We start from the raw sequence: 25034 nt of genomic DNA, 5'->3' as shown, positions 1-25034 counted from the left end.
CACCAAGTGTGGAGTGTGAGCAACAGCACTCAACGCTGTCTGTGCAGGCGGAGAGAGGAGGGCAAGCAGGCCTAGCGCAAACTTCGCACATGCGCGCGAAAAGTCCTTCAATCTCCCTGGCGCATGGAGCTGCCTCAGGGAGATGAAGCGCTATTTAAAAAAAATATAAAGAAAATAAAATTGCCATAAAACATGTCTCCTCATGTGACTCTGTCACATGAGCTGGGACATGTTTTTAATTCGAAAATAAAATTTTTATTTGATGTTTATTTGCTTTAGTAAACCTTATCCCGCCCATGGATGAGGTTTCCTAAAAAATGTAAAGGTCACTTGGCCTTTTCGCCTGCCTGCCAACCGTTCGGTTGGACGGGCAGCATGAATGTGAATTTAGTTAGCTTCTTAATGGTCTTAATAGGCTTTTGAATTGTTGGCGGATGCGCAGCCGACTCCGGCGCGTGACTGCCGAACAAAATATTGTGAGACTGCGTGATGATGTCGAGAGGCTTGCCTGACATCATCGCGCGTCATTTTACGCTTGAGCATGCGCCCGCACACCAAGTGTAATATTCTGCCCATTTTATCTGAAATAGAAATTTCAAAATTCAAAGTTTGGCTCTGTACATGCCACCAATCTTGGCATTACAAGAGTTAGATGATGACAAGGATGATGTATCTGTGGCAGTGCAGTACTACCTCAGTATTACTGGTCTTTTCGGAGTGGTGCTTGACCCAAAGACCTTCTCATTTGGGCAAAAGTGCCGTTACTGAGCCAAGGTTAATTGATGTAACTTCCCTGTCACTACTTGCATTGTTTCTGGAAATAATTTTTTTTTTCTCTGAAATTGAAATTCATGTCTAAGTATAACCTTTCAGCATGGCACCTCTTCATCTTCATGCTAAAATTGTACATTGGAACATTCAGGTGAACTCGTGTGTATTTCTGCTAGGAGAATTTAAATTACTGATATGTTCACCTGAAGCTGTCCTCTTGCTGCTGATTGCAAAAATGTTATAATGTAAGTGTGAATATATTAGCCTTCAGAATAATGTGCTGCAATAATGAGATGTGTAACAGGGTTATTTAACAATAAGTAAATTCTCTGCATGAATCTATGATGCCTGCATTCAGCACCATAATACATTCAGCCTTTTTTCACTAAGGTGATGGTAAAAATAGATTTTCAATGCATTTATTTTCTGCCCTCAAATTACAAACTAATTTGGGGTCCCAAAGCAGGACCAAATTGAATGGGATTCAGTAAAAAAAAATGGCCACTGGGATGCAAAAGTGAATTCCCACCTCCATTTCCATTCCTGGTTATTCTTAGCATCATAGGAAAAAAGGCAGGTCAGGAACCTCATATGCTGCTGTTTAGAAATTGCTGGCACCGTTGTAGAAGTGGGCATTTCAGAACTTCTGGAAATTTCATGGAAGTGGCCACGTTTTGGAAGCCCCACTAAATCACACCCTCAGAATGGAGGCATGAACCATGGATTGGAGGCAGGAAGAGTGTAAAAGGTGAGTTCATCATGAACTGCTGTAGCCTAAATTGTATTTGTGTTTACTAAAGCGAGTGATGACAGTGGTGTAATTTGAAAATGTAAGTGCATATTAAATAATGTGATTGCCAGGTTAATACTTCTGACAATTGGCATGCTGTCAAGTGAAAGAACAGTACTGTAAAAGTAGAAGTCGTTGGATGCTGTAGAATAGATTAGCCAATGGAGCAAGTGCTTTTCTGCATTGTTCAATATTGAAAGGCTAGCCCAGTGTGAGATCTAAAGCTAATTGTTTAAACTCTACAAAATGCTTTCATTCACTTTTTGTAGACCAGCTCAGCCATCTGTTCGGCTATTTGAAAGCTTTGACTGATGTAAGAGCTTTTGGCTGCCTTCAAAAGCACTAATAAATCCTCAAGTGTATACTTTGTTTATTCAGTTGTCCTGGGGAATTTGAGTGAATTTGATGGCTTTGACAGATTTATGAACTTCTAACTTGGCTAATAGTTGTTCAAAGTGACGTTAGTTGATGGGATTCTGAAGAGTATACTTTTTATAACTGCCTATTTAAGGGTGTTTGTTTATTTTGACAGATATATGAGCTTTTCAATGAATTCCAAATGTTATTTTAGGGCTTACAAATGCTGTTTATGAAGTAGATACTGGGTAGAGGTGGGGGAATGAGTGGAGTAAGGGGGTAGGGGTATGAGGGAGGTAAAGGGAGGTGAGGGGGGAACAGTGGTGTGAGGAGGGTAGGAGTACGGGCGGTAAAGGTAAGGGGCATTTATACTGATCTGCAGGTTTAACTTCATTTGGAGGATCTTCTGATGGCAATGAGGAATGGGGCTGATGTTTCTGGGAATGGAGGTAGGCCTTTAAACCCATTTGCCATGGCATTGGCTCACCTCTCCTCCACCTCAGGCTTCCAGTGGCAGGCTCAACTCCAGGCCATATCACCTTCCAAGATATGAAAACCCCACCTATTGGCGCCACTGGGACAGAAGTGGATTCATGATATCGAGGTTAATTCCAATTCCTGCTTCCACCCTCCAATGGGAAAATTCCAGCCTTGGCCTAGGTATCCCAGATAAACCTCTAGGAATTCTGCCAGGCTAAAATTAATTGGATCTGCCCCAAAAATTCTTAAAAGATTGATTTACCAGCATTAATATTTCAGCAGTTATATTCCATAATATTTGAAGAATTGCTGCTAGTATATTATACTTCTACAGCTTCAAAATGACCATGAAGCAAGATAGATGATAACATTACTTTCAAGTGAACTTTCGCTCCCAAAAATCTTTACCATCGGCTGCTTTGTTGTGGAATCAGTTTATAATATTACAGTATGTTACAGGGTTTCATAAAAATATCATGAACAGATAGAGAAAATAATTAAAGAAGGCTAATGGAATGCTGACCTTTATATTTAGAGTATTAGAATATAATGCATTAGAAGTCATGCTTCAGCTGTACAAACCCAGGTTAGACCGCTTGAAATATTGTGAGGAGTTTTGTGCATCACACATTAGGATGGATATATTTGTCTTGGAGGCTGTGCAGCCTAGATTTTCCAGAATGCTACCTGGATTCAAAGATTAAATTAAGAAAAAAAATTGCACAAACTAGAATTTTATTTCCTGGAATTTAGAAATTTAGATGGGTGGTTTGAACAAAGTCTTCAAGATTTTAATGTGTACAGAATTTAATTTAGTTGATTTAGTTAATAGATTTCTGTTAAGCAAAGAGATTAAGGAATATGGGGGAAAAGGCAAGTATATGCAATTAGGTCACAGATCAGCTAAGGTCTTATTGAATGACAGGACAAGTTCAAGGGCCTAAATGGCCTACTCCTATTCCTGTGTTCCTTTACTGGTGGGTGCGGGGATGGGTAAAAAGGCATTAATCAATCTTACTGTACCTTGTGGATATGACATTCTGATAAAGGGTCTACACATGAAACATTTCCTGGCCTGTTCTCTCCAAATGTGCTGCCCAACCCACATATTTCCAGCACCAGCAGTTTTTTGTTTACAAAACTGTAGCAACTCACCTTTTGGCGATATTGGGGCCTCAACGATTTACAATCTACATTAGTGACTTGGATGAAGGGAACAACAGTATTATGGCCAAATGTGCTGATGATATAAAGATCAGTGGGAAAGCAAGTTATGAGGAGATACAAAGAGTCTGCAAAGGGATATAGTTAGGCTAAGTGAGTAGGCAAAACATTGACTGATGAAGTATAATGTGGGCAAATGCGAGGTTGTCCACTTTGGCAGGAAGAATAGAAAAGCAGAATATTATTTAAATGAAGAGTGGCTTCAGAATGTTGCAGTACAGAGGGATCTGGGTGCCTTTATACATGAATCACAGAAAGTTAGCATGCAGCTACATCAAGTGATTAAGAAAGCAAATGGAATGTTGGCCTTTATTGCAAGGGGGATGGAGTATAAAGGTAAGTCTTGCTACAGCTGTACAGGGCCTGGAGTACTGTGTACAGTTTTGGTTTCCTTAGGTAAGGAAGGATATACGTGCATTGTAAGCAGTTCACAGAAAGCTCACTTGGCTGAATCCTGGGGTGAAAGGATTGTCTTTTGAGGAAAGGCTGAGCATGTTGGGCTAAGGTGATTGTATTGAAACATATAAGATTCTGAGAGGGCGTGACAGGGTGGATGCTGAGAGGATGTTTCCTCTGGTGAGGGGATCTAGAACTAGGGAGAACAGTTTAAAAATAAGGTGTCCCCCATTTAAGACAGAGATGAGGAGGAATTTCTTCTCTCAGAGGGTCAATAGTCTTTGGAATTCTCTTCTTGGAATCTGGGTCTTTGAATATATTCAAGGTGGAGTTAGACAAATTTTTATTGACAAGGGAGTCAGGCAGGAAAGTGGAGTTAAAGCCACAATCTGATCAGCCATGGTCATGTAGAATGGCGGAGTAGGCTCGATGAGTTGAAAGGCTTAGGCCTGCTCTTATTTCTTATGATTGTAAGTAACTTCTTAAATTTAGGATTACTAACTGCCTCCTTTCAGAGCCCAAATTGTATGTAAAGTTATGTAGAACAGAAGATGGCTATAGGGAAAATCATGAAATGTTGCAAATCCAGCTTTTTAACATATAGCTCAAATGCTATCCAGGGGATTTTATTTGAAGAGCTTGTCATTTTTAAGAATACAAGTAGGGAAGAGTTTTTTCTTGCATTATATCTGTCTCTATATTGCAAAATATAACCAAATTATTATCATTAAACAGAATCTGGGAATGCTCAAACTTACAGTATTGGCTAGATGTTATTTCCCTCTGTGTAACATGTTATATACACTGAGGCTCTTGTTCGCTAGTTTCACAAAATACTCTTTGTATCTGTGGAAAATTCCTCCTTTCTATGGATTTATTCATTCTTAGAGAAGGAAGTACACTATCATAGCATTCCTGCTCAACTGAATAGCTTTTTTTCTGGAAAGCAGGATTATAAGCCTAATAAAATAAAGTTCTGTATCCATTTTGTCTTTTTTGTCTATTTCTTACAATTGTGACTCTTTATAAGTTTCAACTTTCTATTTTACATTAATCTGGTGAGCCCCTGTATGGCATAACCTGGAGAAATTTGGAAGACATACAGGCAGGAAGCTGCTGTGAACTGTAGACTATTTGCAAAACTCTTGGCTGTGGGTTTGGGCAGCAAACTGAGAGACTGAGGCCATTGGTCTGAAGATGAGGGAGAGCTGAACATGTGAAAAAAGCCAGAGCTGAATATAGACTGAATCTGTATCCTGATGAAATTGAGATAAGGTGAATGAGAACTGCGGGATTTTCCTGCAATACAAATCTCTTTTGACTGAGTTTGTTCCAAACGCTACCCAGCTGTACGTTGTTTAAGAGGAGCCTCTGGGGGAAAAAGCGGAGCAGAAGCTGGGAAAGGAAGTGAAAGCATTTTTTTTAGGGCTGTCATTAGACTGCCTTAAAGTGACACATCTGGCAATTGAAGACAGGGGGGAATAAAAACAACTGAAGCTACAAAGCAGGAGGAGCAAGCAGACTCTAGAAAAAGCCGGAGAACAACTTGAAGAAGGCTGTCAGGAGAAGGGGAGGAAATGGCTTGGCTTTCACCCTGGCTGTGTGCTTTCTCCCTAAACATGTTTGGATTGTTTTACCTAGCTACTGGCTCTGGGGAAAGCAGCGGTCTTTCTATCAGTACAGAAGATATTACCACGGGGAAACCTACCATCCCTAGAGACCAGCATCCATTGGACATAGGGAATCTTTATGATGAGGTAACCAACATATTTTACATAAGGGACTTGTTAATGTTGATGCTTCCTCAGGTGAAAATGGACATTATAACTGCTTAAGATAAAGTATAGCAATAACATATTGGCCAAATTGTTAGCCAGCTATTTAAGAAAACAAACATAATTTAGAAATGAGGGAAATTGTATTAAGGGTGCTAATTGCTTAAAATCCATTAGCTTAAATGCAAAGTCTGTTTTTTTACTTTTCTGCTATTGTTCTGTTTTTCCTCTTTATTGTGTTAGTAAAAGGAAATGGTTACTGACCTTTCCATTGCCTGTGCTCTACATTGCTTCTCTCAAAGTGCCACATTCCTCAAATATATATCAAATCATGCCAGTTTTATCTGCAAGATTAATTACTGTAAAAAAAAAATATATATAAATGTATAGGCCAGTCTGGTTCTTCTGGTTCTGTCAAGTTGCAGCTTGTAGGTGAGGAGGAATGAGTTAAAAATCCTGTTTATTGTGAGCAGGATTTATTCAGCGAATAGGGAATAACTAGGACATTGGAGTAGTAACTGGAGGTAGGGACATTAAAAACAGGAAATTAAAATCAATGCCTGGAAATACAAGAAATGAAAAAGCTGGATAAGGGAAAAAGGACTGAAGAGAAGCATATGGAGAAGGGAGGGGAGGAAGTGCCATCAATCAAGCAGACAGGGAAAGAAAAAATAACTACACTGGATATCAAATTTAAATCAAAAGTTAAACTACAAAGCAATGATAGTCTGCAAGCAAACATAAACTTTTGAAGATGGAAAAAAGGACACAGCATTTTCGTGGGGGAGTAACTTCCGGAAGTGTTTATTTTGTGGTTTATTTCTCCTTCCAAATCAAATGCATATGTGCCTGTATTCTGCTGATTCCTATGAAGAAAAATAGTCATTTCTAAGATAACAGAGGAGTCATTAAAAATAAGGATGTAATGATAATTGTAAAATGCAACCAACATCAGGAATTCTTCTCCTACCCGATTTACTTGCTTCTGAATATGGATGCAGACATTTGGGAAGGGGGCAGCAGTGAAGGGAAACTATGATCAGCAGGAGGTGTAATAAAAGCTGTCCAGTCTGATGGGAGTTTCTCACTACTCTGGAGAAAAACATATCACTGTTTCATGTGAGAAAATGAATAGCAATCTATCTGAGCTATGGCAATCTGTGGAATGTGCTACATACTTCTAGGGTCAGGAAAAAATGTTTTCGACATGACACAAAGACCACAGTCACTGAATTCAAACTTCAGAGTGCAAGCACAAAGTCAGTCATAAATTGCCATACATTCCACTGCGGCAAGTGACCTTAATTCTTCAAGTAGATCCCATGCCTGACAAGCAATTAGTTCAGTGAAATAAGAAGAATGACAGTCCTCAAATGGAGTTAGCAAGAAAGTAAAAGTACGCATGAATCTTGTTGCAAAAAGTTGCTATGAAATCAAAACCTATGATTTAAGTGTCAAAAACAGACATGATGCAAATTTATCTGTTCTTGGTTGAGACTGATACCATAATTTACCTTTTGTATTAGCGTTTTTGTATAGTTTCAATTCCAGAAGTGAAACTAATACGTTTTCTGATAACAGCAAGTCCAAAACAAGCAAACACTACTCTTCCTCCAAACACACAAGTTGGAAACACAATATACAGCTGAAGGAATTGTGTACTTAACTTCAGTGGTATGTGTGGCCTGCTTTGAGGCCCAATTGGTTTGAATGGGGTCAAGTTCTGTTTTTGTTAGCCAACACACACAACTGTGTACGTATAATGGTGACTTCCATACCTCCCATTCCAAGTGTGGCCCAACATTATAATTACACCTGTGAAAGTGTTCCAGCTCCTAATAACATCCCTTGTAGCCTTTATAATTGAAATATTGCTATTTTACTTGCAATATGGAAAAAAATAGCAAGATAAGTTTGGATCCTTCTATGCTAGCCACTTGCAGTCTTGTGGAAACCAAGCTAGCCAAAGCAGACCCTAGCCACCTAGTTAGTTATTGATTGTAAAGGGGATTGATTATCCTATGTAATTTCATTCAGACTAAAAATCATAAGTGTACACTCATGATTGGGAGGCTTATTGACACCTAATAATTCAATATCACGGAATTGTATTTTTATGGAATTTATTCTTATCAGAGGTTTTGGGGCTTTTTCCTATTAATTTGATTCAGGTTTCAAATCTGTTTATTGTGCTATTAAAATTTCACAGCATTCTTTGCCAATGTCTCTTATGGAAACTAAATAGAGGCCAGAATTTTACAAGGCTTTTGGTGGCAGATTGGGAGGCAGAAAGGCTGACAAGATGGGACAGGAAGACATCAGGGGAAGTGCCCCAAATCTTCCTGTTGCCATCATGCCATTTTGCCAGTGGCGGCCAAGGTGATGGATCACCACTCACTCAGAGCCCAGTTGAACCACTTAAGCAGCCAATTAAGGGAAGCTTCCTGCCTAGCCATTTTGCCCACATTGGGGTGTCCACTGTTGCATGGGAAAACTGCTGGATGAAACAGGGTGGCCTCCCAGCAGGCTCTGGTTGGGTGGAGGGGGGGCCTTCTTTTTGGGCACTCCATGGCCCACGGAAAGAGCCCTGACTAGCGTGGCCGTGTCCGTAGCAATTGCGCCGCCTGTGCCTCACAACCCCTCCTCCCAGTCACCAGGGCCTGCTTGTCCAGCCTCAGCTTCTTCCAAACCCACTTAGTCCACTTCAAGGGAGCCTTGACCATCAAGGTGCCTTCTCTCTGCAGCCTTGGCCTGAGCAATGGCTGCAGCCAGTGGGGGTACTGCTAAGCTGCTGGCCCTTTGATTGAGCTGGCAACTCTTGGAGGCAGGCTGCCACACCAATTAGAGACATTGGGCATCACAATGATTATGCTGCCCTGTGTCCTTCCACCATCTGAAGTGGGATCACCTTCCACTTTCAAACATGGTGAGAAATTTCAGTCCAGAATGTACACATCCCTCATTTAGCTTTTGCACATGGCTACTTGACAAATCTTGTAATGTAAGATCACATGATCTTGATACCCAATAGCAGAGGAGCGTGGGCTACCTCTGTAGTCAGCAGTCTTGAGTTAGAGTCTGAAAAGTAAAGACAAAGTTTTGAGTTGTAAGCACACAAGTGTAGCTGCTGAGTTCCTTTTGTAAATAAACAGAGTGTGTTTCTTCTAAGAATGGTCTTCAGATCTTCTCTGTCTTGGTACCAACTCGGTCAGCCTGAAATAAGGGTGCAACCCGGATCCTTTAGCCCCAACAAACCAGGGCACTGGATCCAACACCACTCCTCTCACTTTTTGAACTGACTTTAAAGTTGAAATCATTAACTTTGATTTGTTTTCCTTTCACAAGATTGTAAGTGACTAGATAATAAGTAAACAATTCTGTTGAAGAATTATGTTTTTTTTGTCCATTTAGTTAGAGTATTTCAGTATAATGTGAGCTCACAGTTCATCACCAGTACAAATTGGTTTACAATTTAGGCTAGTGTAGTCCAGTGCTTTGTTTTTTTATTCCTTTTGAAGTAAAAAGTTAAAAGTAAAGATTATTTTGAAAGTATAATGTTGGTAAAAATGAAGATGTAAAGGGTGAAGGCCATGAACATTTTAGTCAAACTGGCGGAGCGCTGATTGGTGTTGCTGGTGTCAGGGATTCCATGGTCAGAATTTTGCATCTTGTGGGCGGGTGTATGCCCAAGCCAAACGAACATGAAATAGTGTGAGATGACATCAGGTGAGCGTCCCGAAGTCATCCCGCATGTGAGCAATCTTCAGGCCTGTGGGCGTGCGCGGGTGTCGATGCCATGCCCACCAACAATTAAAAGGCCACTTAAGGCCATTTAAAAGGCAATTGATCCTGGTTTCACATTGCCCTGCACAATTTCGAGCTCACCGCACGGGTAAAACGGGCAGGCAGGCAGCCCACTTTTAACGAAACCTCATCCAAGGGCGGGATAAAAATGGTCAGCAGCATTGCCAGTGTGAGTAGTGAGGAGTTTAGGAGATAGTTTGCTGCTGGTTGCTTACTTGAACTTGACAGCTTCATCTCTGTCCTGAGCTTCATTCTTAGCATATCTAGGCTTCATTTCAGGACTCATTGGTGTCTCCAAGTTCCAAGGAGGATTTTGACCCTCCAGGCACCCGACAGCCTTCTGTGACCTTGGTAATGGGGATTAGGGTCTCCGCTGGTGGCATCTCCTCTGAGGAGGAAGAGAGGGGCAGAAGGGAGAGGAGGCCAGGTGTCCAAATGCAGCTTCCAGGGGAGCGACCTGCGGGAGAGAGGCGCAGACACAAGGGGCGCAGGGACAGCTGGTAGTCCAAGACATAAGGGGTGCAGAAGACACCACTATCCAGGGTTCACAGGCAGTGATACAGCTACCTCACTATGTCCGAGGTGCAATGCCAAAGGCGGCTCCGCCTCTCCAGGGAGACTGTGACCTCCATTTGTCAGATGATTGGGCCTGAGATCAGCTCCGACTGTGTAGGTGGACACCCCATGTCAGAGGCTCTGAAGGTCACAGTGGCCTTCAGCTTCTATGCCTCCGGCTGGTGTATTATGAGGGGCATAGATAAGGTAGACAGGAAGGAACTTTTCCCCTTGTTGGAGGGTTCAATAACCAGGGGGTATAGATTTAAGGTAAGGAGTAGGAGGTTTAGAGGGGATGTGAGGAAGAATTTTTTCACCCAGAGGGTGGTGGGAATTTGGAACTCACTGCCTGAAAGGGAGGTATAGGCAGAAACCCTCGTAACATTTAAGAAGTATTTGGATGCCATGGCTTACAAGGCAATGGGCCTAATGCTGGAAAATGGGATTAGAATAGTTAGGTACTTGTTTGACCAGCACAGACTCGATGGGCCGAAGGGCCTTTTTCTGTGCTGTAGACCTCTATGACTCTATGACTCTATGGCTCTTTCCAGTGGTCAGTGGGGGATTTTTGAGGAGTGTCCGAATCAGCTGTCCACAATTGCATCAAGCTGGTGACTGATGTTCTGTTCAGGCGGGTCATGACATTTATTTATTTCCGTACGGATGAGGCCAGCCAGGCTGAGCGAGCCAGAGGGTTTGCAGCAATTGCTGGGTTCCCCCGCACCCAGGGTGCAATCGACTGTACACATGTGGCCATCAAGGCTCCAGTGGGTCAGCTGGTTGCCTTTGTCAATAGGAAGGGCTTCCACTCCATGAACGTCCAGATAGTTTGTGACCACAAGACTCAGATTCTGCAAGTCTGTGCAAGGTACCCTGGCAGCTCCCATGACGGCTTACATCCTCAGACACTCACAGGTGCCAAGGCTATTCACTGCTCCAGGTTGACTGGATGGATGGCTGCCGGTTGTCAAGTGCTATCTGTTGAAGAAGTGGTTAATGATGCCTCTCTGTCACTCAAGAACGTTATAATAGGAGTCATGCCTCCAGAAAGGCGGTGATAGAGAGGACCATAAGTCATCTGAAGATGCGCTTCCGATGCCTGGACCGTTCAGGGGCTGCACTACAATACCCCCAGAGCGGGTGTCACTGATAGTGGTTGCAAGTTGCACTCTCCACAATCTGGCTCTGGCAAGGGGAGACCCGCTGGACAAAGAAGGAGAAGAGGAGCTTCAGGCAGCTCCTCAGGCCACAGAGGATGAATCCAGTGGTGAGTCAGAAGAGGAGCACGATGAGGAGCACTCTGAGGGTGTGGAGGCAGACCTCTGGATCCTTCATTGAGGCAGGGAGACCAGGGACGCCTTGATCAAACGCTCCTTCAGCTAGGCTGTCAGAGATCTGCTTCTGCCTCATGCCAGGCCTGCTGCCTCCATCCCGGTTGTCTGAGATGACCCTTTCATTTGAATCCAAAGTCCATTCACTTTAGAGCCACTTACATCCAGCATGAGACACTGGCTTGCTCTGCACCTAGAAAACAAGTAAAGCATACTCAGGCCATTAAGACAAAAGCAAAATTTATATCATATTGGCGCTCACATCAAATTAACGTAACTATACATTGTGTTAATGGTCACATCAGTAATCATATTAACAAAACATGGCAGAACAGAAGATCACCCGTGAACAGTCCCTCTTGTGCTCATGGTGCCTTAAACTTATGATTGTGGGTGATGCGTCTTGTTGCCACTCCAACCCCCTCTCTGGCAGCAGCATCGGAGACAGCCTGCTGACTCTGCTGTCTTGTTGGCCTTGATGATCTTGGCAGTCGTCCGCTGGCCAGTGGAACCTGTGATGGCCCCGCCTGGGAGGGAGCGGCAAGTGCCACAGCTGGCCTATCCCTACACATGGCCGCCTTATCAGAGCCACGATCACTGGCAGAGGGGCAGAGAAGCTGCTGATGTCAACCAGAGCGCCCTGAGAGGAGCCTGTAGAGATGACAAGCAGCTCGTGTGCCGATATGGTTCTCTGGCATCAAGTGTGACTCTTCAGGGGCTGCATTCGTGGGCAAGCTGCTGATTCTAGGGAGAAGAAGGACATGTCATTAGTTTAAGTCATCACACTGTCACTGTACATGCCAGGCGCCCTGGTGAGACAACGGAGATCTGCATCATGGTGCCATTGTCTTTCAATGATCAATGGGGACTCCAGGTTTGAGGCTCCCATTAATGATGAGACTACACAAAAGTGTATGCAGAATCTGACACTCTCACCTCTATGCACTGCACCCTTATCTTTGTCAGAGACCCCTGCCTCTCCACGACCGGCTGACCAAGGTGGGTGGCGGCTTTCCAGCTTCAAGGCATACATGCATACATCTCGTACTCGGCAGAATGAGGAAGTTTGGGGGGCCTCCGCCTGTCTTAGATCTTTCGTTGGTGACAAGGCTTCTCTTCTCCTAAAATGATAGAGGAGCATTAATTTGTCCACTTTCTAACTGTAGCATCATTGCAGCCTGGCAAATCCAGCCACACCACCCCCCCCAAGCCACCTTGTAGGGCACATCCGAGTTGTGGCCCTCGACCCACAAGGCACTCAGGCCAAGCAGCCAGAGCTCACCCCATTGGCCGGCTCCGGTGTCAGTGACAGTTGGCACTCAGGCTCTAACACCCCGGAGTCTGGGGGATGGCTAGCCCTTATCATTTCTTAGTTGTGGGTAGCAGAATTCAAAGGGGCTTGCAGGTTGTCAGCAATCCCACAATATGCATTCCAGCAGACTACTAGGATTCCTGAGGGACTGCCTGGGTGTGTGGCAGTAGCTCCATGGAGCATGAACTTGCTGTTCTTGCTCAGGATGACAGAATTCATGCTGCCACCACTGCCACACCATTAGTACCCTTGCTGTTGCCTGTCAGCCATCCAGTCTAGACTGCTACCACTGATACCAATGCATTGCAGTCCGTAGTCAGACCTTCAAGACTCAGCTGGCTGAGGCCATCCTGCAAGGCAATCTGCAGTCCCCCCAACTAAACATCAGTAACCTTCCTCCGGCCATAGTGCAGCTGCTGAAATAGTTCTGCAGGCACGAAGAGAGTGCACAAGGATAATTGGTTGAGTATTGTGTGGAATATTTGATATGTTTTGGATAAAGATGGAATGGAATAGCTGTTTTGTGGTGTCATTTATTTCAGGATTGTGGAAAGATGACACTGTGTTGGCGTGTAACAGAGGGCTGTGGTAAGATGGGGACCAACTGAGCAACAGGAGTCTGGGATTTTATTCAGGGGAATTGGATTGTGATGGTGCACTCAAAGATTGCCTGTCTGAAAGGTCAGCTGCGTCCTCCCTTCCTCTTTATTCTCCTTCTCCTGAGGAGTTCCCTTCATGATAGCCAAGTTGTGGATGATGCAACAGGCTAGAACAATTTGGGACACACACTTGATGAATGTTCCTCCTGAGCAGTCCAGGCAGTAAATCATTGCTTCAGCAACCTGATAGTCTGCTTGATTACATTCCTCATAGCAGCAAGGCTTGCATTGTCTGAGTGCTGACATGGATCTTGTGGAAGGGAGTCATCAGCCATCTGTAGAGCTGATAGCCCTTTTCATCAAGCGGTGGCATAGTGGTATTATCACTGGGTTAGTATTCCAGAGACCCAGGGTAATGCTCTGAGAACCCAGATTCGAATCCCACCAAGGCAGATGGTGAAACTTGAATACAATAAAAATCTGAAATTAAAAGTCTAATGATGACCATGAAACCATTGTCGATTGTTGTAAAAACCCATTTGGTTCACTAATGTCCTTTAGGGAAGGAAATCTGCTGTCCTTACCTGGTCTGGCCTACATGTGACTCCAGACCCACAGCAATGTAGTTGACTCTTAAAATGCACTCTGAACAAGGGCAATTAGGGATGGGCAACAAATGCTGGCCTAGCCAGTGACATCCACAACCCATGAACAAATATAAAAAAAACTAGCAACTACCATTTGGTTTAATGGTAGTTGAAAGACTGAGAGAACAGCAGACTGGCACAGGATGAATGCATCATGGCTGCTGTCAGGATATTGGGCATTCACCAGTATGATGTTCTGGGTGTTGTCGCACACTAAATACAAGCTGGGTGAGTGTTACCCTTTGGGTTTTGGTACTTTTCAGCATTTAGATGCAGCACCTTCAAAGCCATGGCTCCTTGCACCATGGGGAAGTTTACCATCCTGACAAAGCTACATGTCCATTCCTCCTGCTTCTCTCGATCTAAACAGAAGACAACGAAGTCCCCTTTCCAGGCATATTGAATCTCTGTGATCTCCCATATACAGCGATTGACACCGAACTGTGAGATGTTTGCTGAGTCACCTGTTCCAACCTGGAAGGATCTGCTGGTGAAAGATTTAGCATCATGGTCACCTTGACAGCCCCTGGCAGCAGCATCCTTGCCCTGTGCTGAGGCTGAGTATGGCTGGTTACAAGAGATAGCAAAGTTAAATGAGCACATCCTTGGTGGAACCAGGAGTTGCCAAAGACATAGCTCCTGATTTAAGCACAGGGAGGAGAAGTGCTTCCAGAAGACCCAGTGGATAATGTCTCCCTACTGAGAGCTCTCATCCACCTCCTTCAGCTCCAAACTTGGCTTCTTTGCTTCCTTTGCTCCATCTCCCTCTGACTCTGTAGCCCAAAAGGAACTGCAGTTATAGCACCCATGGCCGGGAGCATGCGGTGTACTCAGTGACCTTTCCATTACCACTAATGCCATCCCAATGTCCAGCAAACTCTCTGCAGCTATTACCACCATTTTTGAACAATCCCAATAATCTAATATTTCCACAAACTCTGCAAGAGCCAGGAGATAGTAATAAACAACTGATCTGTCAGCTGGATGGGAGTCTTTAAATAGCACTGGAGTGTGGAGGGGCCATAATATTGCTGAACACACGTTAGGCTGTGTGTGTTAAAGAGAAGGCATTAACTAGAGTGGTGAGGTCGAAAATGGCAGGTTAGGCATCAAATTAGCTTTATGCTGACTGACATCACAATCTGCCTCCTCTGCATAATTTCGGTCCACGCACATTACACACGGGCTATCAATCTCAAAAACATTGTGCTCTGCACTGGCAGCACTGGAAGTGGGATGCTCCACATCAAGTTTGGAGCAGATGCCATTTTTCATTCAAGCTGGTACCTCAGAGTAGAATTTTACAACCAAGGAATCTGAATGTATATCATTTCAACTGTCTAATGTTACTCAGTGGAAAGGCATTGGCAGCTGTGAACAGAGAGACCAAAGAGTTGAAATACATAATTCCTTTGGCAGTGAAAGTGCAGGTAAATAAAACTATAATCAGAACTCCAACGGAATGTGTGGTTTTATAAATAGTAAATGAGTCATGACAAATGTTCACAAAAGATTGGTTAGGTCATTGCTAAGAGACATTAAAGCCATGTAGCAGGTACAGGTGCTAGGGATCCCATCGACTTCAGGTTGCCCACTAAGCCGCATGCAATCCTGACTTGGATTTATATCTCCATCCCTTTATCATTATTGGGTCAACATCGTGGGAAACACCATTTTTGGAACATCATCACCACAAGGACTGCAGCAGTTCAAGAAGAAACCAATCATCACATTCTCAGGGCAGCAAGGGATGAGCAATAAATTCAGCCTTTCCGGCATTACTCACTTCATCAAAACCATTTTGAAACAGCGTAACCGCACTAGGATTATGCCAGCGATGACAAGGATTGCACTCCTCTTTTTTTCTTTTCTTCCCTATCTTTCCTGAACACATTGGGCAGGATTTTTCAGATGATGGGGTTTCTTGTCCTGCCACCCGATGAGTCAGCAGGGCACACATCCCTGCCAATCACATCCTGCCCCCAGCCATTTAACACTCAGAGGAGGGTGGAAGTCCCACTTCAGAATGCTGCCGACCAATCCAATTGATGGGAACTCTGTAGTCCGAGCAGTGCCAGTGCTAGCAGTGACCAAAACTGGAACTACAAGCAGTTGACATATTTCAAGCCCCAAGTCCAGGACTAGGTAAGTACGAGGGTTCTCATGGTGGGGGAAGGTGGTGATGCCCGGGGGCAGGGGCGGGGGTTTGTTTAGTCTCTTATTTTCCAATTCTTTTTCAAGCTTTTGAATCTTTTCTTTCACTCAGTAACTACTCTGGTGAGTTCAGTTGTCTTTGTTTCAGAGTTATCTGTGGAATCCCCATACAAGCTTAACAACTTCAGCTAGACATTCAGTTCCTTTCAGAGTCTTTCTTTCATGGTCACTGACTGCTCCTTAGACTTTTCCTGTTCACTTGATAGATCCCCAATTTGTTTCTTAGAATTTTCATTTTCTGCTTTTAAAGTCTGAATTTGCTGTTCCATACTATATCTCATCTCTTGTGTGCTTCAGATTGGATTGAGTTCAAGAATTTCATTGCTTTTTCACAATGACGTTCCAACATTTCATCAGGTTTAGTTGTTAATTGAGCCAACTGCTCCTAGTCATCAGCAATTCTTTTGTCTGTCCCAAGCATTTTCTCGCGAAAATTAACAGAGACTTCTGATACCTGAAGTTCATCAAGATCTAATTTTTCATTAGCAAACTCATCTTTCATCCATGAACACTGATTCTCTGCACTGATCAGTTTTCCCTTAGCAAAGCCTAATTTCTATGCGCTATACTTCAAGCCCACATTCTTTAACTGCATGTCTGCTAATTGTTTCTGAGGCTCTTCACACTCCTTTGTGTGAACTTCTATTTTCACTTGGGTATGCGACAGAAGAGGTAGAGAACTTTGCATTCATTGCTCCCAATGCGGTTTCCTCTACATTGGAGAGACCAAACGCAGACTGGGTGACCGCTTTGCAGAACACCTTCGGTCTGTCCGCAAGCATCACCCAGACCTCCCTGTTGCTTGCCATTTCAACACTCCCCCCTGCTCTCATGCCCACATGTCTGTCCTTGGCTTGCTGCATTGTTCCAGTGAAGCTCAACGCAAACTGGAGGAACAGCACCTCATCTTCCGACTAGGCACTTTACAGCCTTCCGGACTGAATATTGAGTTCAACAATTTTAGATCATGAACTCTCTCCTCCATCCCCACCCCCTTTCCGATTCCCCCCCCAGCCTTTTTTTTCCAATAATTTATACAGATTTTTCTTTTCCCACCTACTTCCATTATTTTTAAATGTATTTCCATCCATTGTTTTATTTCTACCTTTTAGTCTTTTTTGATTCCTTCATCCCACCCCACCCCCACAAGGGCTATCTGTACCTTGCTTGTCCTGCTTTCTACCCTTAATTAGCACATTCCTTAGATAATATCACCACCTTCAACACCTCTTTGTCCCTTTGTCTGTGACATCTTTTGGTTATCTCCACCTATCACTGGCCCTCTATCCAGCTCTACTTGTCCCAACCCCCCTTAAACCAGCTTATATTTCACCGTTCTTCTATTTTTACTTAGTTCTGTTGAAGGGTCATTCGGACTCGAAACGTTAACTGTGCTCCTCTCCGCAGATGCTGCCAGACCTGCTGAGTTTTTCCAGGTGTTTTTGTTTTTGTTTTAGAGAACTCTTTTTCTGATTGTCGAATAGGAGATGCAAGTTTTCTAATTTTTGTTGCTGCTATACACAAAAATTCAACATCTTTTCCTTTTCCTCCTGCAATCTTTCGTTTTGCAGTTTGACCTCTGCATATTTCTTCACCACTTTTTCCACCAGCTCATCCTTTCACACGTAGCATTAAAAAACTCACTTTCCATTTCTTCATATATACCTTTGGAAATGTGATGTTTTTCCAAGTTTTTTTCCAAATGTACAACCGTTTTCGTCAGCTCTGCAGTCTCTTTCCTGTACGTCTTGGCTTCATACTGGAGTATTAAACATTGCTGAGTCTTCTCTGCCAACTGGTTCTTCAGTTTTTGCAGCGTGAATTAATGTTGCTTCTCTTCGTAATTTTCCAGAGGAATAAATTTTGACCTGAGGTGTAGCATGTGAGGGTCTTTCAACAGATTTTCCTTTTCTTTGCAAAGCTCAATTGCTTAAGAGCATAAGAACATAAGAAATAGGAACAGGCATAGACCATTCGGCCCCTCGAGCCTACTCCGCCATTCAATAATATCATGGCTGACCTTGTTTTTTGATTTCCACATTGCCATCTAACCCCAATAACCTTTGATTCCCTTGCCTAACAAGAATCTATCTACCTCTGCCTTAAAAATATTCAAAGATGCTGCTTCTACCACCTTCTGAGGCAGAGAGTTGCAAAGTTGCACAATCCTCTGAGAGAAAAAATTTCTCCTCATCTCTGTCCTAAAAGGGCGACCCCTAATTTTAAAACAGTGACCCCTAGTTCTGGACTCACCCACAAGAGGAAACATCCTTTCGACGTCTACCTTCTCAAGACTGTTCAGGATCTTGTATACTTCAATCAAATAACCTCTCATTCTTCTAGACTCCAGTGGAAACAAGCCCAGTCTGTCCAACCTTTCTTCATAAGACAACCCACTTATTCCAGGTATCAATCTAGTAAACCTCCTCTGAACCGCCTCCAATGTATTTACATCCTTCCTTAAATAAGAGACCAAAACTGCACACAGCATTCGAGGTGCGGCCTTACCAATGCCCTCTATTACTGATGCATAACATCCTTACTTTTATGTTTAATCCATCTCATAATAAAGGATAGCATTCCATTAGCCTTCTTAATTACTTGTTGTACCTGCAATCTAACTTTTTGTGACTCATGTACTGGAACACCCAGATCCCTCTGCATCTCAGAATTATGCAGGCGTTCTCCATTTAAGCCTTTTTGTTCTTCCTGCCAAAGTGAACAACTTCACATTTTCCCACATAAACTCCATTTGCCAGATCTTTGCCCACTCATTCAACCTATCTATATCCATCTGCAACCTCATGTTCTCTTCACAACATACTTTCCTAATTACCTTTGTGTCATCTGCAAATTTAGCTGCCATGTCTTCACTCCCCTCATCTAAGTCATTGATATAAATCGTAAAAAGTTGACGCCCCAGCACAGGCCCCATATTTTCTTGTAATACAACCGAGTCTCCTCTACTTTGTTCTGCTATTCTTCCATTCTGCTGCTCAAGACAGTCTTCATTTCTTCATGCTGCTGAAACAGTTTTAGTTGTAATTTTGAACTTTTTCTATAGTGACAGTGAGCGGGATTTTCCGGGCCCGCTGTGGCAGGACCCGCCGTGGGGGATGCGGTGGCCCAGCCAAAAGTCCATTGACTTTCGGCAGATCCAGATGATCCCAGCAGTGGGTGGGGCTGGAAAACCCTGCCCTGTGTTGGCATGAAATCTCCAACAATCTTGAACCATGCATTGCAATAAGTATACCTAACTACCAATAGGAATATAAAATATATATGCATTCCCCACATCACTATAAAAACAGCTCAAAATTACAACTAAAGCTGTTTCCCATTTCATTACCTTGTAAAGCAACTAATCCCTTGTTGTTGTGAGCTAGTACTTAGAACCTAATTTCACAATATCTTTGCAAATACAGAAAAGCAAATGAAAACACTGACAGAATGTGCAGCAGATTTGTTTTGAGTCACTGAAACTAAAAGCTAATTTTTAGAATTTTCTTAACAGAGACTATTGTTTGAAGGAGACATTACAAGATCTTATACCCTTCGATAATATGTGTTGACACCTATTTAGTGTGAACGTGGCAAACATTTTTGTTGGTGATACTGGCCACCTTTTATAGATTTAGCTTTCTTGACATGGACATGTTTCAAGAAATAAGGCTATTCATGATATAATTTTATATAATTACCTCAAAAACTACCTCAAAAGCTGAGCATTTTGTTATGTTGCTCTCTCTGCTGCTCCCTGTGTTGAGGAGGTATAAATAAAATTGTTCAGTAATGCTGCTTGCTGCAAATCCATGTGGTGAATTCTTCTCAGTGCAACACACAACAGAAAGGTGGTGACAGGGCCGAGATGGAAATTTCTTGTACATTTCATTTGAAACATTAAGAGCTGAAGAACATTGTGACATATTTTTGGATCTCCTAAAGTTGATTTTGAGGAAGATTGAGCAACTTGGAATATTACTCTGGATGCACATTGTGTTCAAGTACACAGTGAGTCAGCACAGTATGTAATTGAAAAAAAAATGGCACTGCAGACATAATTGTGGACAAAGTGATAATTTGACCTTAACAAAGAGGATCAGTGTAATTATGAATGAAGGTTAAACATTTGGCTGAAAGCAAATAAAGGAGATGAGGATAAAGTAAATGTTTTCCTCATCTTGATGGGGCCAGATGCTTTTGAGATGATATATAACCAATGTTGCCCACAGGACTCCAGTACTATGGACTATTCTGAAATTAATGAGATTCTGGATTGACATTATGGCATGACTAAGAATGAGATTGCACTCAGAGATGCATTTCAGGAAAGAAAGTAGTTGCCAAGTGAAATGGTTGCAGATTACATTCTCAAATTAAAGAAACACCCTTGTCACAGGGGGTATGGCATGATCTTAGAAATCAACATTAGGGACATGTTTGTAGGAGGCCTAAAAGACAATAAAATCCAGGCCAAGCTTTTGAGCAAGGGCAATAAGTTGATGTGGAAGGAGACTTTCAATGAGGCAACAGCTATAGAAAAGGCAGAAAGAGATAGTTGCAAATTGCAAGGGAATTCTTTTCCTAAGCCAGCAGGGGAGGTCCACTGGATTCCAGTGGGATCCAGGCAGCCAAGTTTGCAGTCTCAGAGTCAGGAATGTAGATGCTACAGTCGCCATAATAGCCACCAATCATTTAAATACCCCAATTTGTAGTCAATGTGCTCTGCCTGTGGGAAAATTGGTCATATACAGATGGCATGCAGGAGTAGAGGAAACTGGAAAGTTCCAGGTCATGGTAAAGCACCAGGTCACAGCCACACCAGGTCAAGGTCATGGCATCTATCTGTTGCATATTGCACTGAGAAGAGCTCACATGTAAAGCAATTTCTCCATGTTTCTTAACATGCCCCTGCCAGGTGCTAACATTGGGTTAGTGGCTGAAGCACTGGGGCCAGCCTGGGATTGAACACTGAAATTGAAGCCAACCACTGGACAAGGCAGGGGACTACAGTACCAAGCAGGTGAGGGTGCAGTGCAATAGTTAGGCTGGGAATCAGGGCATTGGGTCAGGTAGTGGTGCAAATAGAAATCAAAGCCTGGAGTAGACTATGGAGTGGGCACTGCAACAGGCTGGGTTAAAAAAAACTTTGAGTCTCAAGAAACAGTGAAGTGGATTAGGGTCAGTAGTAGAACTTTTATGTAGATATTTTCTTTTGTCAGTTCAGAAATGTAGTCCTAGATTCTCCTCTGAGCTATCACTCATTTTGGGGTAGATTTGTAACAGCAAAGAGAGGAGAATGATTTCTTAAAGGCTAGCACCTCAAATCTGCCAGAGAAAGTCTTCACCTGAAATCTCTGCCGATAAAGCTTCTTGTTCCCTTTAAGGTTCCCCAAAAGGCCATTGCACCACATTTTAATGGGATGCAGAAGCCTAACCCTTTCACTGCACTCCCCTCCATTCCTGCTCTGAGTCTACCTCAAATAATTACTGGCAGTATATCTGTAGTGGTAAGAGCTGCTGCATGATATCCTTGAGATTGATACTATGTTGAGGAGGTCATTTTGTATTGTTGGATTCCTCTGACATGGAAACAGAAAGCCAGCCCTGTATATATTTACAGCTGAATATTGATCTCACTAAATTGTTTTGTTATCACAAAATTAAATATTTAACTTCATACATGATAAGATTAGTGAAAGTGCAGAGAGTAAAGTTTTTGATTACTTTAGTTGGTTGTTTCTGGGCTAGTTTTTATTAAACACTGGTTTGTTTTTGATTATCCTGTTCAGTTATACAGTATTTGACATCTTGTTGCTGCTCTTTTTCAGGATTGTACCAAAGGTTTCTACAGCACAGATTATGGAGAATGTTTGCCTTGTAACTGTCATGGCCACTCAGAACAGTGCCTTGATTATTCTGGAATCTGCACTGTGAGTAGCTGCAGCTTTTATTAACTGAATATTGTTAAGTTGGATTTTTATCTTAATGGCATTTATGATTAACTAGTTCCAACTGACTGCATTACATTTTGCAAGTTACCCTGCTTCACTCTCCTACTGATTTCTTTCATTCCCTATCTGGCAGTTTTAATGACCCAGATTCAGATGTTTTGCCAGCTGTTTCTTTTCAGTTTACACTCTATGTTGATAACATATGGCTCTGCTCGCTAGACAAAACCAAGCTGAGAATGATTGCAGACAACATGGATTTGTCAGACACTTTTTAAGCAGGGCATTTTTTTTTTTTGTTGCCAAGTAGTCACAGTATGGTGTTTTTGATAAGACGTCTGAAAGGTAGTAAAGCAAGATGTCATCAGTTTCTGACTTACTACTAAATAGGGATAAGGGAACTCTTCCTAGTTCACACTTTTTATCAGTTGATCCAGTTATCCCAACCTGTCCAACTGGGAATTAGTTTTGAATCATGAAGCAATTATTTAAAAGTTAAAAGTGCAAATAAGCCCTTTGCTTGTGCTGAAGTGATCAGTTGTTTGAGTTTTGGCTGAAGAGTTAAATCAGTTTAAGCATTAATCAGTGTCCAGTAATTGTGACCCACTTTAACTGAGGCAGAAGGATTTGCTTGGTTTTGACTTTTTTAGCCTGTTGCTGCACTTCACCCTGCTGGAGAGCTTTTACGCTGTTTAGTATGTCTGTTGTTTGTTCAGCCATGCACTGCTCTTATAAAACGAGTAGCCTGTGTTCTAAATGGCAAAAGCTGAGGCTATGGGCTAGATTTTCAAGGAGTCAGGGAGATTCCGTGGAGAGGTGATAATGTTTGCCAGGACCCAATTCCGGGATTCCCAACTCCACTCCCGGAGTTTCTGAATTTCAGTAGGCACTTTTAAGGATGCGGAGTGGTTCGGTCATGTGCCTGCACCCTGCACTCCAAACCTGGCTTGCTCCATCACATGGATAAGCGTGTCCGAGTCGTCCACAATTTCATAAAGTTGAGCGTCAGAGCTGTCATGCATCATAGTCTGCATGAGGGATCCTTTCGAAAGATAAGTTCAAAAGGCCCTCCTCATTCCCCCATGCCAAGGTATGACCCCAACCACCCTGCATGACCCCTCATGCTCCCCAAGCCAAGTTATGCCCCCTATGGCCCCACATGCCCCATGCCAAGTTATGTACCCTGCCTACCCACTTGGCCCCTCAACCTGCCATGCCAAACTATGGCACTTCCATGCCATTCACTGACTAGACACACAGTGTAGAACCAATAAAACCTATAATGGCAATAGGATGTGTGAAAAAACACTAGTCATTCCGTGATAACTTTACACTTTATTAAAAAAAAAACTCCTTTTTACTATAGTCCATCCAGACCGTTTAACATATCAATAGCAGAAACTAAAAGCACTTGAATCCTCTTTATCTTGCGTGAATAAACATTGTGCAGTTGACGGAAGAGGTCAGAGAGCCAGAGCTGTCAATCAAGCAATGTTTTCCCTTAGGCTCAGCTGTTTCAACAGGTTAATAAATTTCTTAGCTCTAAGCCAAACCTTATTTTTTGGTTTCTGCTATTGATACTTTAAAGGATCTGGATGATTGACATTTTTATTCACCTATAGTAAATAGAGCTTTTTGTTAAGAAAGTAAAAGGTTATCAATGAATGACTTTTTTAAAAAAGCTTTTTTCACACATCCTATTGTCACTATGGCGTTTATCGGTTCTATACCATATGTCTAGTGGGTGAATAGGCATGGAAATGCCAAAGCTTGTCACTGGGGCATGAGGGGCCATATTAAGTTGGGTGGGGGGCATACTTCAGCATGGGGGAATGAGGGGCCAAAGGGTGGATGTGGGGGCATGACGTGGCATGGATAAGGCATGGAGAATGAAGGATGAGGGTTAGAGGGCTTTCTTTTTTCATTATAACTGGGACAAGGTCCCATAGCACCAAGGCGAGCCTTTTAAACAGCCCGCCTCAGTACTTGACAGCCCTTGTGGCTGCCTCCAAACCTTTTCCTAGGTCAGTTGGCCGACTGCAGCCCACACCCACACCTCCAACCCACTCCCCTATCCTTCCTGGCACTTCCTTCTGAGATGGGAGATTTCCCAACTCCTGCTACCCGCCTTAAAGATGAAAATCCAGCCCTATGAAACTGTTTTTTGAGGTTATTATGCAATCATGTAATACATTTATAGGATCTGTGTTTCTTGGAAACGCTTAGTGTCAAGAATCTGATAAAGGACCTGGAAATGCAAGGGAAGAAACCAGATTACAAGCTAGAAAATGGTAAACAGATGGATGTTGGCAATGATACCCAAGCAACACATGCAAATGGGGGAACAGAAATAGGCAGTCACTGTGGAACTTGAAAGGACTTTAACTATGTAATGTATCTAGATAGAAGCATTAGGAACAAGAAACCAGAACTGAAGGCTGTAGCCGGAACACAGTAAGAAACTAGAATGTAGTAGCAATAATAAAAATAGTCAATGGTAATAAACTTAACATTTAAGAGTATAGATTGTTCAGAAAAGTATTCTTTAGTGGGTTAATGATGTTGAATCTGTGAGCTTCTCTGGTTAGGCAAGTCCAATATGAAATACATCAAGCTAACGCTCGGGGCATGCTGTATATATCCAGGTCAGCATGAAGAGGAGGAGAGTTTGCTTTATGAAGAAATAAAAAGGCATGTCAAAGGACAAAGGAGACTTCAATAACCAAATATAAGCTAAGAAAAACAAAGCAGTTTAGGTCACGATTTTCCGTGCCCACTGGCGTTGGCCGTGTTCAGTGGCGCGAGCGGACAATATGGCGCGACGGCGT

At 42.8% G+C, this 25034-nt stretch overlaps 1 protein-coding gene and 1 long non-coding RNA gene across 3 annotated transcripts in view; one reads left to right on the top strand and one right to left on the bottom strand.

Moving 5' to 3' along the window:
• The first annotated feature begins 5126 nt into the window (after positions 1 to 5126).
• The window catches only part of lama4 (laminin, alpha 4), a 216703-nt gene continuing 196795 nt past the window's right edge, over positions 5127 to 25034 (top strand). Inside the window, exons 1-2 of one of the 2 annotated variants that reach the window (XM_078542209.1) lie at positions 5127 to 5775; positions 22087 to 22188. In XM_078542209.1, coding sequence (XP_078398335.1) covers positions 5596 to 5775; positions 22087 to 22188 — 282 coding nt within the window. In that variant the 5' untranslated portion in view covers positions 5127 to 5595. Of the gene's footprint in view, positions 5776 to 5941; positions 6639 to 22086; positions 22189 to 25034 lie in introns of those variants that run through there. The other variant, XM_078542210.1, reaches the window with a different exon arrangement.
• LOC144680319 (uncharacterized) lies at positions 11572 to 19526 on the bottom strand. Its single transcript, XR_013576535.1, has 3 exons — positions 19092 to 19526; positions 12420 to 12604; positions 11572 to 11676 (listed from the first exon to the last, which is right to left on the bottom strand). It is a non-coding gene; the product is annotated as an uncharacterized LOC144680319 (long non-coding RNA).

Source organism: Cetorhinus maximus, chromosome 5, assembly GCF_964194155.1.
Source record: "Cetorhinus maximus chromosome 5, sCetMax3.hap1.1, whole genome shotgun sequence".
NCBI classification, from domain to species: Eukaryota; Metazoa; Chordata; class Chondrichthyes; order Lamniformes; family Cetorhinidae; genus Cetorhinus; species Cetorhinus maximus.
This window is presented reverse-complemented; position numbering and strand designations above follow the sequence as displayed.